Source organism: Arachis duranensis, chromosome 4 (assembly GCF_000817695.3).
Source record: "Arachis duranensis cultivar V14167 chromosome 4, aradu.V14167.gnm2.J7QH, whole genome shotgun sequence".
NCBI classification, from domain to species: Eukaryota; Viridiplantae; Streptophyta; class Magnoliopsida; order Fabales; family Fabaceae; genus Arachis; species Arachis duranensis.
In genome coordinates this window covers 31,999,895-32,016,211 of record NC_029775.3, presented here as the reverse complement: position 1 = coordinate 32,016,211, position 16,317 = coordinate 31,999,895, and the positions used below count along the sequence as shown (strand labels likewise).

The 16,317-nt window shown below is 27.3% G+C and overlaps 1 protein-coding gene across 1 annotated transcript; it reads left to right on the top strand.

Annotated features, from left to right (window-relative positions):
• Positions 1–430: 430 nt before the first annotated feature.
• LOC107483990 (40S ribosomal protein S17-4) lies at positions 431–1,220 on the top strand. The gene has a single exon (XM_016104599.3). It carries the CDS (start codon positions 513–515, stop codon positions 945–947), a length of 435 nt encoding a protein of 144 aa, XP_015960085.1. The 5' UTR covers positions 431–512; the 3' UTR covers positions 948–1,220.
• Positions 1,221–16,317: the final 15,097 nt, after the last annotated feature.

Genomic DNA, 16,317 nt, shown 5'->3' with positions numbered 1-16,317 from the left:
TATATATAGTTGATAATGTAACCGATTTAGTTAACTGAAAGCTAACTAACTATTTCTAGAGTCTTCTAGAAAGTTCTAATTGTAACTAATTTTCTAACTGCATACTAATTGCAGTTTGCTTGTATATTATTGCTAACATTTCTAGTTTTCTCCATAATTTTTTTTCCAGTTTCCTCATTCTTATTACATATTACATCATGTTTATTTTTTATATTAAAATTTTAGTTAATTATTTGTTTTCACATTTTATAATTTATGTTTTTAATTTTGATAATTAATATTTTATAATATGTATTCATTTAATATGACATCATTTCATTGTCATGAATTTTATTTCTATTGGTCGATCCAGTTTTCCATTAGGGCCGTGTCAAAAAAGAAAGCAAACCCGGCCCAGCATCACAGAGCACAAAACCCTAATAGCTCATGTATACCCTGCCACCCCCACTCTTCCTTCTCGTGTTGTTCTCAGAGTCTACCTCTCCGAAGAAGAAAGAAAAAACAGAGAAAGAATGGGGCGCGTGAGAACCAAGACGGTGAAAAAATCTTCTCGCCAGGTTATCGAGAGGTACTACTCTCGCATGACCCTTGACTTCCATACCAACAAGAAGGTTCTAGAAGAAGTCGCACTCATTCCTTCCAAGAGGCTCCGCAACAAGATCGCAGGCTTCTCCACTCACCTCATGAAGCGGATTCAGAAGGGACCGGTCAGAGGCATCTCCCTCAAGCTTCAAGAAGAGGAGAGGGAGCGTCGCATGGACTTCGTTCCTGATGTGTCCGCCATTGACATTCAACACATCGAGGTCGATAAGGAGACAATCGACATGCTTCAGTCTCTAGGTATGTCTGACGTCCCTGGAATCACTCAGGTCGATCCTGTTCCTGTTCAGCAGATCCCGTTTGGCCGCCCTGGCGCTGGATTCGGCGGTGCTCAGAGGAGGTACTGAGAAAAAGAAATTTTCAATGTGTTGGAATCTTGTTATCGATATTAGGGTTTTTAATTTGGGGGAAAAAGGATTATGTTTTGCTTGAACAGTTTTTTTTTCTTGTTTCTAATTATTGTCTTTTGAAATTGATACTCTGGTGACTTGTTAGTTAAATTCTGCGATGTATTTTTATATTGGATTATTATGATTTTGTTATGTGGTCTTTGATTCGAGAGGCCGAATATATTTACGCGTGGCGATGAATCTCTGCCTAATTAGGTTTTTGAGGATAAACTTGTGCGCCTTGGTTTTAATTAAGATTTGTTATGAACTTATAATTAGAGTCCATATATGTTGATGAATTGGTGAAGAAACTGAAATATGTACGATTAGATTTTGCAACTAAACTCTTGAGAATTACCTAAATTTGTGTAAGCTCTACGAGTTTAGTGGAACTCTTGATTATTACCTTGAAACTATGAAATTGGTGAAAGGGGAATGTGGGGTGTGTTATGCTTAAAACTTTTAATTGAATGACGTTGAGATCTTAAAGGTGTTTTCTTCAAAGTATAATTTTGTTCAAACCGAGAGAGCGTTATTCTTTGTGATGTTTTGCTGGAAACTTTAAGAGTGGGATCGTAGTAGGGTATTTAAATCCAATCCGATCCGGATTAAATCACTCGTCCAGTCCGATCCAAACCAGATCTAAACCAAAATCGCACTAATTCGGATTGGATTCTATTTTTTTCATACTGCTGGATTGGATCGAATTTCGGATTTACTTTTTATAATCAATCCAATCCGTACAATATGCTATAATATTATTATTTTATTATTATATTTATAATTATACTTATAATATATTCAATTTGTTATATATTTTTCTATTATTTATGTATTAATATTATTTAATAAATATTTTATGTTCAAAATGTTATTTATTTATTTATTTTAATTAATTTATAATTTTATTTTTATTGTTATGGTATCGTTGGTTTTTTAAGATATTGTTAAGATTTGTTATGTCTGATTATTTAGAATTTGATGTTGAAATTTGTTATAAGTATTTAATTTTTGAGCAATGCTAGGAGCCAATAATTTTGGTGATTGTTAGCCATCAACTAGCCATCAATAATGATTTGATGGTGTGAGATTAGTATAAAATTTCATTCAATGGCTCACCTTCTTCTGATTACATGCTGGTCAAAATTCAATAAAACTGCTGGTTCTCTAAATTTTTCCTTTATTTTTTTATTTTTTTTACTCCCTAGACTTTTTCTTTATTTTTTTTATTTTTTTTATTTAAAAAACCACAAATTCAAACAGATCCAAATTGCTTGTAATCGGATTGGATTTCCAAAAAAAATTTATCCAATTCAAATCACATCGCACATAAATTAAGCGTTCAAATCGGATGATTTTTTCTCTTAAAATCGAATCAAACTGCACCGCGAACACCCCTAGATCATAGTAAGGTGAGTTATACCATTTATTGTGGTTTAGTATTTAATTCGTTCGTAAATGACTGGTCAAGCAGCTGCATGGTTCGAACTTCGAACTAATCCTCCATTGTTGCGTTACTTAAAAAAGTCTAACACGATTTCGAAGAAAAAGTAATCATGTTTTGTCAATCAAACGAGATGACTTACACCCAATAATTCATCATTATGAACAAGGTGAGTTCTTTGGTTTAGAAGGGGGAGAGCTTCTACACCTATATTGTTGGATGAGTAGAGACACAGTTTGACAAGTGAGGTATAGGGGGCCTTGTTTTTCTGTGCTGATTAGGATTAAATCTAGTAAGATGATAATGGACCTTACTATAAGGGATATTTTTTTTCCATCAATCTTTATACAGCTACAAAAAAAAAAGGCTTCTGTTTACAAGTATACATTAGTTTGACCCATTTCATTGTACATGCCACCTACCAATAGGATTTTTTAAAATAAATAATTTAATTATTTTAATTATCAAAATAAATAATTTAATTATTTTAATTACAAAATTAAATAATTTGTAGCATATTTACCAATTTACACTACATCTATTTATCTCGTTTATACCGTAAATGAGATAATTTTGTACCGTTAAATCGTCCACTATTAACCCGGTTATTTTTTTCTAACTATCCATTATTAATACTATTGCTTCTTTCACTTACTCACTTTTATCTATAAACTAGTATTGAACCTGTGCGATGCACGGGGTTTATATTTTAATTTGACATGGTAAATAGAAAATAATATTTAATAATCATATATTTAGTATAACATTATCATCATCATTATATAATAAACGTACTTAAAATATTGTTTTATCTTTATTCAAAGTAAAATACAAATGAAACCGTTTGAAGTCTATAATATTCTTGAACAAAAAAAAATAGACTTAAAAAAAATAAGAACATATAAAACTGTAATATTAACATGTCAATTTTACACTAAATTTTATATTATAAGGCTAATAAAAATTTATAGGCAACCTAGTATTTTACTAACCTCATTAGAAAAAAATAATTGGCATATAATGTTGTGTTCCATGATATACATTTTATTTCAAATCTGAAAGTATAGTTAATAAATTAGTTATATCTACGACAAATATTTGTACAAAAGTGTAAATCATAATATGTTACTAAAATGAAAATACTATTTTCTTATCTCAATATATATTATTAAAAACTTCGTTGAACACAGCATTTGTTGTTGATGAGTTTGGATTGTTGTCTTCATTTAGAATTAAAATGTTCAGACCATTGCAATTCTTAACTCTTGACAAAGCAATGTAAAGTTGGCCATTAGTGAACACTGATTTTGGCAAGTAAAGTCCTACATGTGATAATAATTTACCACATAGTGAAATACCTTAGTTTTTCAATATTTTTCTCTTCATATATAGTATCCTGTCAGCCAATAACGTCTAAGTTGTATTTTAAATACGATTTGATTTGTTAACACTATTAGATATCAATAGCATCACAAACAATTTTCTCAATTGATGACCATACCTCATTAATAATTGTAATGAAATTTCTATCGTCACACAGTAGTCCCATAAAATAGAAAGCATCTTAGAAGTTAGGATATGTAATCCCATTAACTGTCCTAATAGACTCATATGTTGTGCAACATTTTTGAATAATTAACAAAATTCTCATATAGTAGATATCATCACATGTACTCGGTGGAACATAGTTTAACCTCCCGATAGAATACTCTCTCTTGCGTGAATATCATTCACTTTCTTCGCTATCATAAACAAATTGATTTGGAAACTCAGCATACGTTAAAGTTTGACCAACTTCAAATTCTTTGTTGGTCTCCATCCATGCTAAGAACACCGTACCTTTTCCGTTCTTTTGATCCATGATTTTCTTAAGATTGTCATCATCTTTAAAGATGATATTTTACTTTCCAGGTAAATAAAAAGTTAATCTCATCACTGAAGGTCATCTCCGATGAATATCATAAGTTAAAGTTCTCTATACAACCTCTCGTGCCACAATTATAAAATTATTTGATCTCATAATACATTTTTTTAAGTATGTTTTATCTTTTATATTTTTAATACTAACATACCAATAATAACATTTTAAATAAAAAGATAGAAAAATATTTATTCACCAAAAATAATTTTTTTTCTCAACAAATTAAAATCCTTCAAGTACAAAAGTTTTTAATATTACAAAAATATTTATAACAAAATAAAGTTAAAATAACAATCTAAATAAAAAATATTAAAATAAATAAATTTAAATTTATAGAATAAAATTTTAAAATAAATCTAAATAAATAAATTTATATCAAATAATTTTATAAAGATCAAATAACGTAAAGTATTTTTTTAAAAGTATGTTTATTTTTTATATTTTTAATATTAACATATCAATAATAATATTTTAAATAAAAAGATAGAAAAAATATTTATTTTCAACAAAAATAATTTTTTTTAACAAATTAAAATCTTTCAAGTACAAAAAAAATATTATAAAATTTTTTTGTAACAAAATAAAGTTAAAATAACAATTTAAATACAAAATATTAAAACAAATAAATTGGAGTATATAGAATGAAATCTTGAAACAAATCCAAATAAATAAACTTACATTGAAGTTAATATTAAAATTTCTAAATTTCGTTTTATTCATCTATTATGCGTAAGTGTTGATATTTAAAAAATAATAATTGATTATCCGTCATCGACTTCTCTTAGCAAATTTATGAATTGAGACACAAGAGTCCTCTTAACTGAAGCATGTATTTTTAAAATTTTTAAAATTTTAATTTATGTGCAAATAATTTAAAATTAAAAAGTAACAACTTAAATAAATAATAATTTATAATTTAAAAAAGTAATCGGTAAATAACTTAAAATTTAAAAAATAATAAACTAAGCAAATAACTTAAAATTTAAAAAATAACCACCTAAGCAAAATAACTTAAAATTAAAAAAATAACAACCTAAGCAAAACAACTTAAGTAAACAACTTAAATTTAAAAAGCAACAATATCTTTTAAATTCAATTTTTTATTATTTTGTTTTAAAAGAATGTTTTGTTTCCATTTTCAAATTTAAACTCTTATTATTTTGTTTTCGAACTTGTTTCTTACTACTACTTGCTTCTTATTGTTTTGTTATTACTTTTAAATTGTTGATTTTATTATTAAACAAACGTCCTAATTTTAAAATAATTTATAAATAACTTTGTTTAAATTAGTTCAATAATATTAAAATTTAAATATTTAATTACCTTGCTAATAAACTCAAAAACTAAATCTTTATTGATATCTAACAACCTAATAGAATAATTTATATATTAATTTTTTTAAAATTAGTTCAATAATATTAAGATTTAAATATCTAACTATCTTATTATTATCTAACAATCTAACCAAATAATCTATTAATTTATAAATAAAATTACAAAAATTTCTAATAAAGTCATTTAAGCAAATAATCTCGAAACTCAACATATGAGTGCCACGTCAACAAAAAGTCTCCCCATTTGTATTCGATATGGAGGAAAGATTGTTTCAAATTTAAAAAGTAACAACTTAAGCAAATAATAAATTATAATTTATAAATAACATTTTAAAAATTTGTAGTGATGATACCTAAGCAAATTATTAGTTCAACAATATTAAAAACTAAATACCCAACAACTTAAGAAAGCATATTTAAAAATTTAAAAGATAATAACGTAAGCAAATAATAAGTTATAATTTATAAATAAAATTTTAAAAATTTTCAGTGACGACACTTAAGCAAATAAATTTTCAAACTCAATGTATGAGCACCACGTCAGCATAAGAACTTCCTATTTGTATTGCTATAAAGATAAAAAAAAATTTTAAACAGTATAAATAACCTCACATTTTAATAAGACTGGTAATTCTATTTACTTTATTATAATCCTTTGTAATTAGCATAGTAGCTTATAAATTATATAAATTTTTAAAAAGTATTCTCAAACCCAATTACTTACTTAAAAATTCAAAAAAAAATATATTTAAATTTAAATTTAAAATTTTAAACATAATACTTTAATTAAAAATTATAATTAGATTTTTTTAAAATAAGTACACACTAAAAATTAATAACTCACTTAATTGTATCAACAATAATTCAAAAAAAATTTTATAATTTTATGACATTAAATATTAAATTAGAAATTATTAGAATATCAACGGTGTGAATCAAATTAAAAATAAAACCACAAGTAATAACCAAATAACTTCAATTTATATTTTAAAAAATTCTAAATTCCAAACATAAAAATCGAAAAGAACTAAAAGAAAAATAACAACTCAAGAAAAGACAATGTTTCCACCAAAACAAATATATGATTGGCATTATTCTATTAGATAGACTCTAAAAAGGATTCCAAAATATGTTCATCCAAATTCTCAAGTTTCATTCTCAATTTTGATCTTCTTGGGTATCTCCTTCCACCTTCGAATCTTTCGACTCCGAGGATAGTCGCTTAGTTGGTGTAATAGCATTTTTCAACACTTCAGATTCACCATTGGCCGTAACTTCATTGGAGAATTCAAGCAGCAAATTCTGTACTTTTTACAACGTTAAATTAAAGACTTCTTTCTAACCTTTGATTTTATCTCACTAATATTTTTTTGAATAAAATTAAGATCTAATTTTGAGAGAACAAACAAACAAAAAATTTATTTTTTGAACAAATACCTTAGCTCCTTCTACTTTCTCCCCTTCAATGATTGAGGATGCCTTTGAAATTGGAAGTAAACCACCAGTGTAGTCAACATCCTAAAATTATAATTAATTATTAATTATTATTTATAAATTAGATACTACTAATGATCAAAGAAGAAAAAAATAAACTTATTTTTAATAGAAAGTACACTTATAATTATACTCACAAATTGAATAGGGTGAGCATCTTTAAATTTATTTATGAGGTCCACATTATCAGTCATCTTCTTAACTTTATAAGAATGTAAAAAATGTGGATTATCAGATATTTGAACTTCAATGATGAAGAGAAAGGTTTAGAACTTACCAATAGGAATGGATCAAGTATCTCTACACAACTTTTTCCAAAACTTATTTTGCCTCCTTGTCAAAGACTACAAAACATGCAAAATAAAATAAAATAGAATTGATGAACAAAAATCAAAGAATGATTAGATGGGAATAAACAAATAAATTTAAAATATAAATAATATAAATTTAAAATAAAATAAAAAAAATATTAGTAGAAATCTCACGTCTTCATCGAGCCAAACCATCTCAATTGAGTATGGCAATGGAGAATTTTCGTAACTTGGTAGTGTCCATAACGTATCACTCGTATACGTATACACAAATTGTCGATGTTAGGATTAACGTCTGCAATTTTGTGAATACCCGCCATTAGAATAAGTAGAGAGATTTTGAATATACGTAAAGAAAGGGATTGATGTACTTTAAATTGTGGTGCTTTACATCTCTCATAACTTATACTTTTATAGTTGACTCATAACTAAAATTTTTTAAATTTGATTGACTTTAATTTAAATTTAAATTAAAGTCAATCAAATTTGAAATTTAAAAAATAACGACCTAAGTAAAATAACCCAAACAAATAAAATAATTTAAAATTTAAAAAATAACAACCTAAGTAAAACAATCTAAACACATAATTTAAAATTTGAAACTAACAACCTAAGCAAATAATATAATAATTTATAATTTATAATTTATAAATATAAATTTAAAAATTTCTAGTGACGACACCTAAGCAAATAAACTCTCAGAATTAACGTATAAGCGCTACGTCAGCATGTGAGCTTTCCATTTGTATACTATAAAGATTTTAATGGACAAAATTTTTAAATTTTTATGTATTCTGTTGAGTATTAAATTTTAAATTTAAATTATATAAATTTTAAATTTTGTTTGTTGCATAAGAGTACATACAAATTTGAAATATAATTTAAATATACATAATTTATTTGATGACTCACTTAATAGATGTTACGACTCTATTGTTATAGAATATGAAATCGGGTATATAAGTGTGCTCCGTGAGATAGCCAGAATTGATTCGATCGATTAGGGATTGACTCTTATTCATTAATGGAAATCATCTAACCAATTAATCTATTTCCATTGAGTCTTATTCATTAATAAAAATCAATCAATCAAATTTTAATGTACTCACATGTAACAAACCAAATTTTTATGTACTTCCATACGACAAAAGAAATTTCATATTTTTATATAAATCCTAATAAAAAAGCAGTTTCACTTATTTTCATGGTTAAAAAAAGTAAACGTATTGATGTGCTTATTTTAAATAGGTACTCCATCTTTTTTATTGTTTAAAATTGACGGCTTATCTTTTCTATTATTTCAAATCGTCCATCTTTTCTATTATTTAAAACATTCTATTTTTAAGAGTTTGGTCCAATTTAAATTATTAATATTTTTATTATTTTTAAAAATTATATTTAATTATTTATAAATACATATATTTTGTTTACAATATAAACGAGATGTATAAAAATTGAAAGAATACACATATCTCATTTACACAATAAACGAAATAAATAAATATATTGTAAATTGATAAATACTCTACAAATTATTTGTTTTGGTAATTAAAATAATTAAATTATTTATTTAAAAAAAATCCCCCAGCAATACATCCTCCTCCTTTGGTTTGCTATATTTGTTTAAAATAAATAATTTAATATTCTAGTCTTTAATCTTGCTATGTAAAGATTATAGATTTTTTTTTAAAATAAATATTTAAATATTTTATTTATTGATATAAATAATTTGGATACAATTTATGTATTTACGGTAAATAAAATAAATAATAAAAATAAAATGAATATTAAATTACGGGTTCTATTTGATTTGATTTTTTTATTCAAACCATTTGAATCGAACCAAACCAAATGATTTGTTCGATTTTTTCAAACAAATGTAGGTTATGTTCTCTAGGTTGAGCACAAGTTAACCATCCTCAAAATAGCAGACAGACTTTATCTATAGAAATCATGACTTAGTATAGTTAACACTTTAACTAAATGGAATAACAAATTTAAAGACACATTTTGTGTTAATAACTTTTTCAAGGGGAAAATAAATCCCGCACATCAACATTAAAGCTCACTAGAATGATCATTTGAGTGTAATGATGTAACAATTCATTCAAGGAGGAGCTCAAAGAAATCACTACAACATAAAAGCTTGGTGCTTAGCTTTCATGGGAAAAGCTTGATTATATATTTATATTAATTACTGAAAAAAATTCTTTCATTTCAGCACAAGAAAAATTTTAGAATAGTCTCATTCCTTTGTTATTCGTCATGGCAAGAAAAAAAAACACAACTATAAACAAATATGTAGACAAAAAATATTTTATTGAAAGAGAATAAAGTATCATAAAATAAAAGAAGAAAAATACATTGAATAACAAAATAAATTTACAAATAATTTAGAAAATTAAGAGCAGAAATACAATAACAAATAAATTAAACAATGATCAATGAACCAGTACTTAGAAGCAATTTTCTTAAAGAATGAACAACAAATAAAACAATAAACACTGAACTAATAATAAAATAACAACTAGCAACAATGAAATCAATAAATCCATAACAAGTAAAACAATAAAACAAATAAAACAATAAATTTCTCTAAACAATGAAAAACAAATAAAACAATAACAAGTTAACAACAACAAGAAACAATAAATCAGTGATTATTGAACAGAAATTAGTCAAATTACTTAATTAGATACTTGACTCGGAAGTTCGGGCTTCATGTCTGACTTAAATTGGTGGTTCGGTGGCTGTGCTGTGCTATGTTGTGGGTGGCCAGAAATACCGCTGAGTGTAGGTGATGCTGTGTTGGGTTGTTTGGTGCTGTGGGTGGCCAGAAACAGTGCTGGGGTGGCGCCCGTGTGCGTCGATGACCACGACTCTGCGAGGGTGGTGCTGGCTGGGAAGAAGGCTTCCACAACGCTAAAGGGGGTGGGGTGGGGTGGGGAGAGGGGGGTTGGTTTTTAGGATTTTTTAATATACCAGTTCAGTTTTGTTGGAGTTTTCATTGTCAGAACTAAAAATCGAATCGAATCGAATCACAATAAAAACAATAAAACTTTTTTTTCGAATTTTTCGATTTTCGATTTGTTTAATTTTCAGTTTTTTGGTTTGGTCGATGGTTTAGATCGATCCAGATTAGTTTTAAATACCCTTACTTACTATGTAAAGATTATGAAATTTTTTGAAATAAATATTTAAATATTTTATTTATTAATATAGGTAATTTGAACACAATTTATATATTTATTGTAAACGAAATAAATAATAGAATAAATACGTAAATTGTGTTTAAATTACTTATATATCAATAAATAAAATATTTAAAATATTTATTTATAAAAGAATCCAAAGATTATGTGATCCGAAAAAGTATAGCTCGTTTTTCAATTTACCTATAATAAAAACAAAATAATACCGCTTTTAAAATTAATTTTAATTGCCAAAAACGTAATTAACATGTTTCTCTTATGGTTTTTTGCTTATATACTAAATTTCTTCTATTTATTACCTAAACATCATGTTCTTCAACGCGGGAAGCTGGGGAAATTCTGTTCCGGGCTATGCAACTGGAGGAGTACGGCAACACCATCTTTTTAGTCTTCTTTTTTGAGTTACATATCTAAATTTTCTTATGAATTAAATTTAATCAAATTAAATAATAAAATTTAAAATAATAATAATTATAATTAATTTTTGTTATGTTAAATTAATTTAATTATTTTTTATTAACAAAAAAATTTAGATGTGTGTTATTATTCTTTGATAAACAGCAGCAACTAGTCTTATGCAAACTTCTCTTTTTAGATGTCTTTTTCTTTTTTTTATCCATCAGATAATATTTTCTTTTTTTAACATCTTATTTGAAAAATTTCCTTTCTTTTTATGTAATGTGTTCCACGTGTAACCTTTTTTTTAGAGAATAAAAAAGTATAATTTTGACAAAATAAAATAAAATAAAATAAAAACATCATGTTCTTAAAACATGTCTATAGCATAAAATTTTATAATAATTTTAATTAACTAAAGTATAAATTTTGGTTTTAACTATTAATGAATTATAACTCAAATAATATAATATTTTTATACTCTTGTCTAAGAAGTTACAAATTTAAATCTCTCTATTTTTAATAAAAAAAATTGATTTTAACTGATATAATTAATTTTAAACATTAAAAATCCCTCCATATGCGCATTTTAATTGACTGAAACAATTAGTAATTAGTTCCAAAAGAATTTTTTTTTTCTTGTTGTCATATTCAAAAATAAAGAAAGAATTATGTGGATTCTTCTAATCCACCCCTAAACTAATAATCTGAAAATTCAAGTATACAATCTCTATATTCGTCTACTTCCCTTTTTAATTATATAGATATTTATTTATTCATATATATGGTAGCAAAACTATTATTTATATATTAAAATAAATTATTAAAATTAATAATTATATATTTATATATAAATATATGTATAATTTAATTCATTCTTAATGTGTATTTTTTATATTTTTATATATATTTTATATTTATGACTAATTTTAATAGCTCATTTTAGTGTATACCTAATATGGTTGAAATTATAATATAAGCTAAGAAACCTATGTTATGATGGCTACCATGTATTAAAAAGAATGCAATATTTTTTTTATTATTTAACACGTTTTTTAATTTAAAAAATATATTAAAATATAAAAAAATATAACTTTGATTTTAACAATACTTATATAATTACTATAGTCATATATTGTGTAATATTTTACCACACAAAGTCTTATACTTAAGTCATAAAATTGAGGTGATAAGATATTACAATCTCTAAAAATAAAAATATATATAATAACAGTTGAAAGGAATTTTAGTTAGAAGCCTGTGAAGAAGAGTTAAGCAAAGCGTTAAACAGAAAATCGCATCACTTGCATAACTGATAACTATGAGAGAAGAATTCTAAAGATACATATAGCAAGGCTTCTGACTTGACTCACAAAGCTAGAACGGGCCAAAGCAAATATATACATATACATATATATAACCCAAAAGAGTAACCCCAAATATACGACAAAACACCTGTTTCTCCAAGTTAACCTTTAGGAGGGATAAAATACAAAATACAAGGGTGGAGAATCTATATACATATATATACAAAGCATAAAACTAAATACAGTAATTCCAAGATAACCGACTTCGCTTGCAGAGGGAACTCCAGACGCTTATCGAGGTGCATCTCGACCTGCATTTGAAAAACAACACTATCGTATGGGATGAGAACCGGAGCTTCTCAGTATGGTTACGGTGCCCACATATATAATAAATAAGGTCCCAAGAAAGCTAGAGGCAATCCTAGAATGCTGACACTTAGATTATAAAACTTAAGGAACTAAAACAGAAACCATAAGTAAGGGTAGATATCTAAGATTTTTAAGGTTCTAACTCAATCCTAACTTAATCCCTCAATTTACACAATCTACTTGCTGTCTCATCAAACTCTAACTCTACAATTCACCTTCTACCTCCTCCACCCCTCCAAATTCACCAGTGCACAGACAAACAATACAAACAAAGGTAAACACAATTAGAGTACAAGTAATGCAAGTAGCAAGTATCACAAGTAGGCATACTAATTTACATAGGCACTCCCAACTAATGCACAAATAAGCAAATCAAACATGTGCACATGATGCATGCCTGTCCTACGGCTGATGATATCATCTGTCGATTATATAGCCAACCCAATACGTCCTAGTAGCTAACCATGGACCGAAACACCCATTGCAGAGCAAGTGAGTCTGAGCTACAACCCCCTTACTACTATCCGCTTAATCCAGAGCCAGTGGAATAACCACTACTGCGGCTACTACCCAGGCGAGTATTTAAAAGCTCAACCTGGAGCAAGTGGAATAACCATAACTGCTGCTACTACCCAGGCGTCACAATCACTGACCTGGAGTAAGCGGGACGAACCACCATCCTTGCTATTGCCCATGGTCTCAAACATACATTCATTCAGTTTAAAATCAAGCATCATTGTTATCAAATCTCAAACATTAACCTGGAGCAAGCGGGACGAACCACCATCCTTGCTATTACCCACGTATCACAAACATACATTCATTTATTACTCCATAATTAAATTCATTTCTTCATACCTTTCTTCCCTATCTCATCTCCGGAGCAAGTGGACATTGTCACTGCCTACTACCCGGGGGCCACAACCACATTTATTTACAAAATAACATCCCCGTTAAACTTTTCAACTTACATCACCCCTTTACAATCTTTCTTCACTTACAAGTTATTATCCTCTCAATGTTCAACTCCCTTTCCATAACTAAATTTAAGTTTAGGATATTAGGGAGTAAAAATAGAGGTTTAGAAGTTCGAAATTAAGCTCTAAATCACAAAATTCATGTTTGCTGAAATAGGGGCCACACATACGCGTGGGAGTGCGTTTGGCCCATCATGCGTACACATACACATGCCCGCGTACGCATACATGCCAGACAGAGGCGACCCTTCGCGTATGGAGAGGTTCGCATACGCATACAGTGCAGAACAGTAAAAAATGACTAAGTCTGCAGAATTTCAGCCTTACATATCGAATTTTCGATGCGCATAACTTTCTCGTTTTAAAATATTTTTCATCCGTTCTTCGAACGTCGTAAATTTCACGGACCCATTTTTCATATAAAATAAATTTAAAATAATTTAGGAATCCAGAAGCCAAGTTATGGCCCGCTGAAGTTTGGCTAAAAGCCAAATTTTTCCTCAAAACACCAACCTCTATTTTTACCAAATTTTCATTTTCATACCAAACCACTATCAACCAAAACTCTTACAAAACACTCATATTCAATGCCAAATGCTTATCAACCTTTAATCAATCATTCAACCATTTAAATTATTCAATTCTCAATTCATCAACTCATTTAAGATTCTCAATTTAATATACTTCAGGTCAATACTCATCAATAATTATACAACAATATATCTATATATACTAACTCATACTCATCCAACCTATTCATGCTCATACCTAAAGAATTCTCATTTACTCCATGATCCGTCAATACACAATTCATGAATTTTAACCCCAAGAATACATAATTAACATTTACACTTACTACCATCAAAGTCATCATTTAATAACCTCCTTACCACATCAACTATGTTCATGTCACAAAACCAATGAATTTATCATGCCTCAACAAATCAAACATACATTGTCAACTAAACTACCAATCAAAATCAACATTCTCAATCCAACTTATCCTAGGTCGTCTAGCCTAAGTTTTCACAAGACATTACATATTATATACGATAAATCAAAATCATACTTTGGCTGATTCCTCGTAAAACCTAGAACATCACAATTTGTCACCGTTCCATGATACCCAAGTTTCCAAAGTCTAACCAAACGGATCTCTGGCTCCCCAGAGTCCAATACCAAGTCTCCAACACCGCCAATTTATTTCCAAAATACACAATCCAAACTAATTTCACAAAATAACACTAAAATTACCATAGGGTTCACTAATTAGATAACTTGACAAGGATTAAATATTCCTCACCTTGCCAATGGAAGAATTGAGCCAAAACACAGCACATCCACTAAGTTAACTTGATCCTAAATATCAAAATCAACAAAATCTCAACACCCCAAATCATAGGATTTTCGAAATTAGGGAAGAAAGAAATCGAAACTGAAAAATGACTTTTTTACCTAATTAAGTACTGGGCTTTATAGAGCTCAACGCTGCGGTTACATGGCAGCAAATAGTGCAGCGATCGGAGCTCAAAATTTGAAATTATGATCAAATGAAACTTTTATCAAATTGGAAAAAGGGTTTGATGAGATCCCCTTCCCTACTGGTGTGTGTTTTGTGTTTTTAATGGGAAGGGTTGAGTTTCATTACTTTTATATTTGGGTCTTGGGCCCAATACGGCCCAGTTCGTCCGCTTTAGTCCGTTCGACCCAATTTTGGGTCAATTTATTTAAAATTAGTGATAAAATTCTTGTTTTGATTAGCTCTTTCACATTAAACTATAAAATTTTATTTTTTAATTTGTTAAAACAAAAACTAATTCATTTATTAATTATTTACTAATCTTTCGAATTTTACATATTGCATGACATAAATTAACCCTAAAATACATATATTATCTTGCATTGGAGTCGTCTTTGTTGTGTGGATTGCAGGAATTGGATCAATGACGAAACCAAAAATTTTATAAAATGGGGTTAAATTAGATACAAATAAGTAATATAATAAAAATTAACAAAAAAAATTATAATATATATATATATAAGTTAATAAGTATATTACATAAAAATAAATATACAACAATATATTTTAAGATTTTAGTACCTTTAAATTTATTCAACAAAGCATTATAGAGTTAAAATTTTCAGATATTAAAATTTTGATACAATATCCTTTAGAATGTACTAGTAGGAGATCCGTACCATATATGAGTAGAAGATTTCTGTTTGTTATATTCCTCTATTTGATTCAACTCATAAAAAAATTCTATTATTATTTTATTAAAAAATACGTATAATACATATTGACTAAAAAAATATCTCAATTATATCATTTTCAACTAAAAACACGGTAAAATTTGACACTTACAAAATATCATAGTTTGAATAATTTTTTTAAAAAGAAGCATAGCTTGAAGTCGAAGGTACGGTTAGCTTGAAGCATACTTTTGTTGTAGAAAGAAACTAAAATATTAATTATGCATTTAGATTATTTTCATGTCATATGTTCTCCTGTAAGATTGTAATAAAAAAATGCCTATGTCTTTAAGTAATAAAACTATAATAT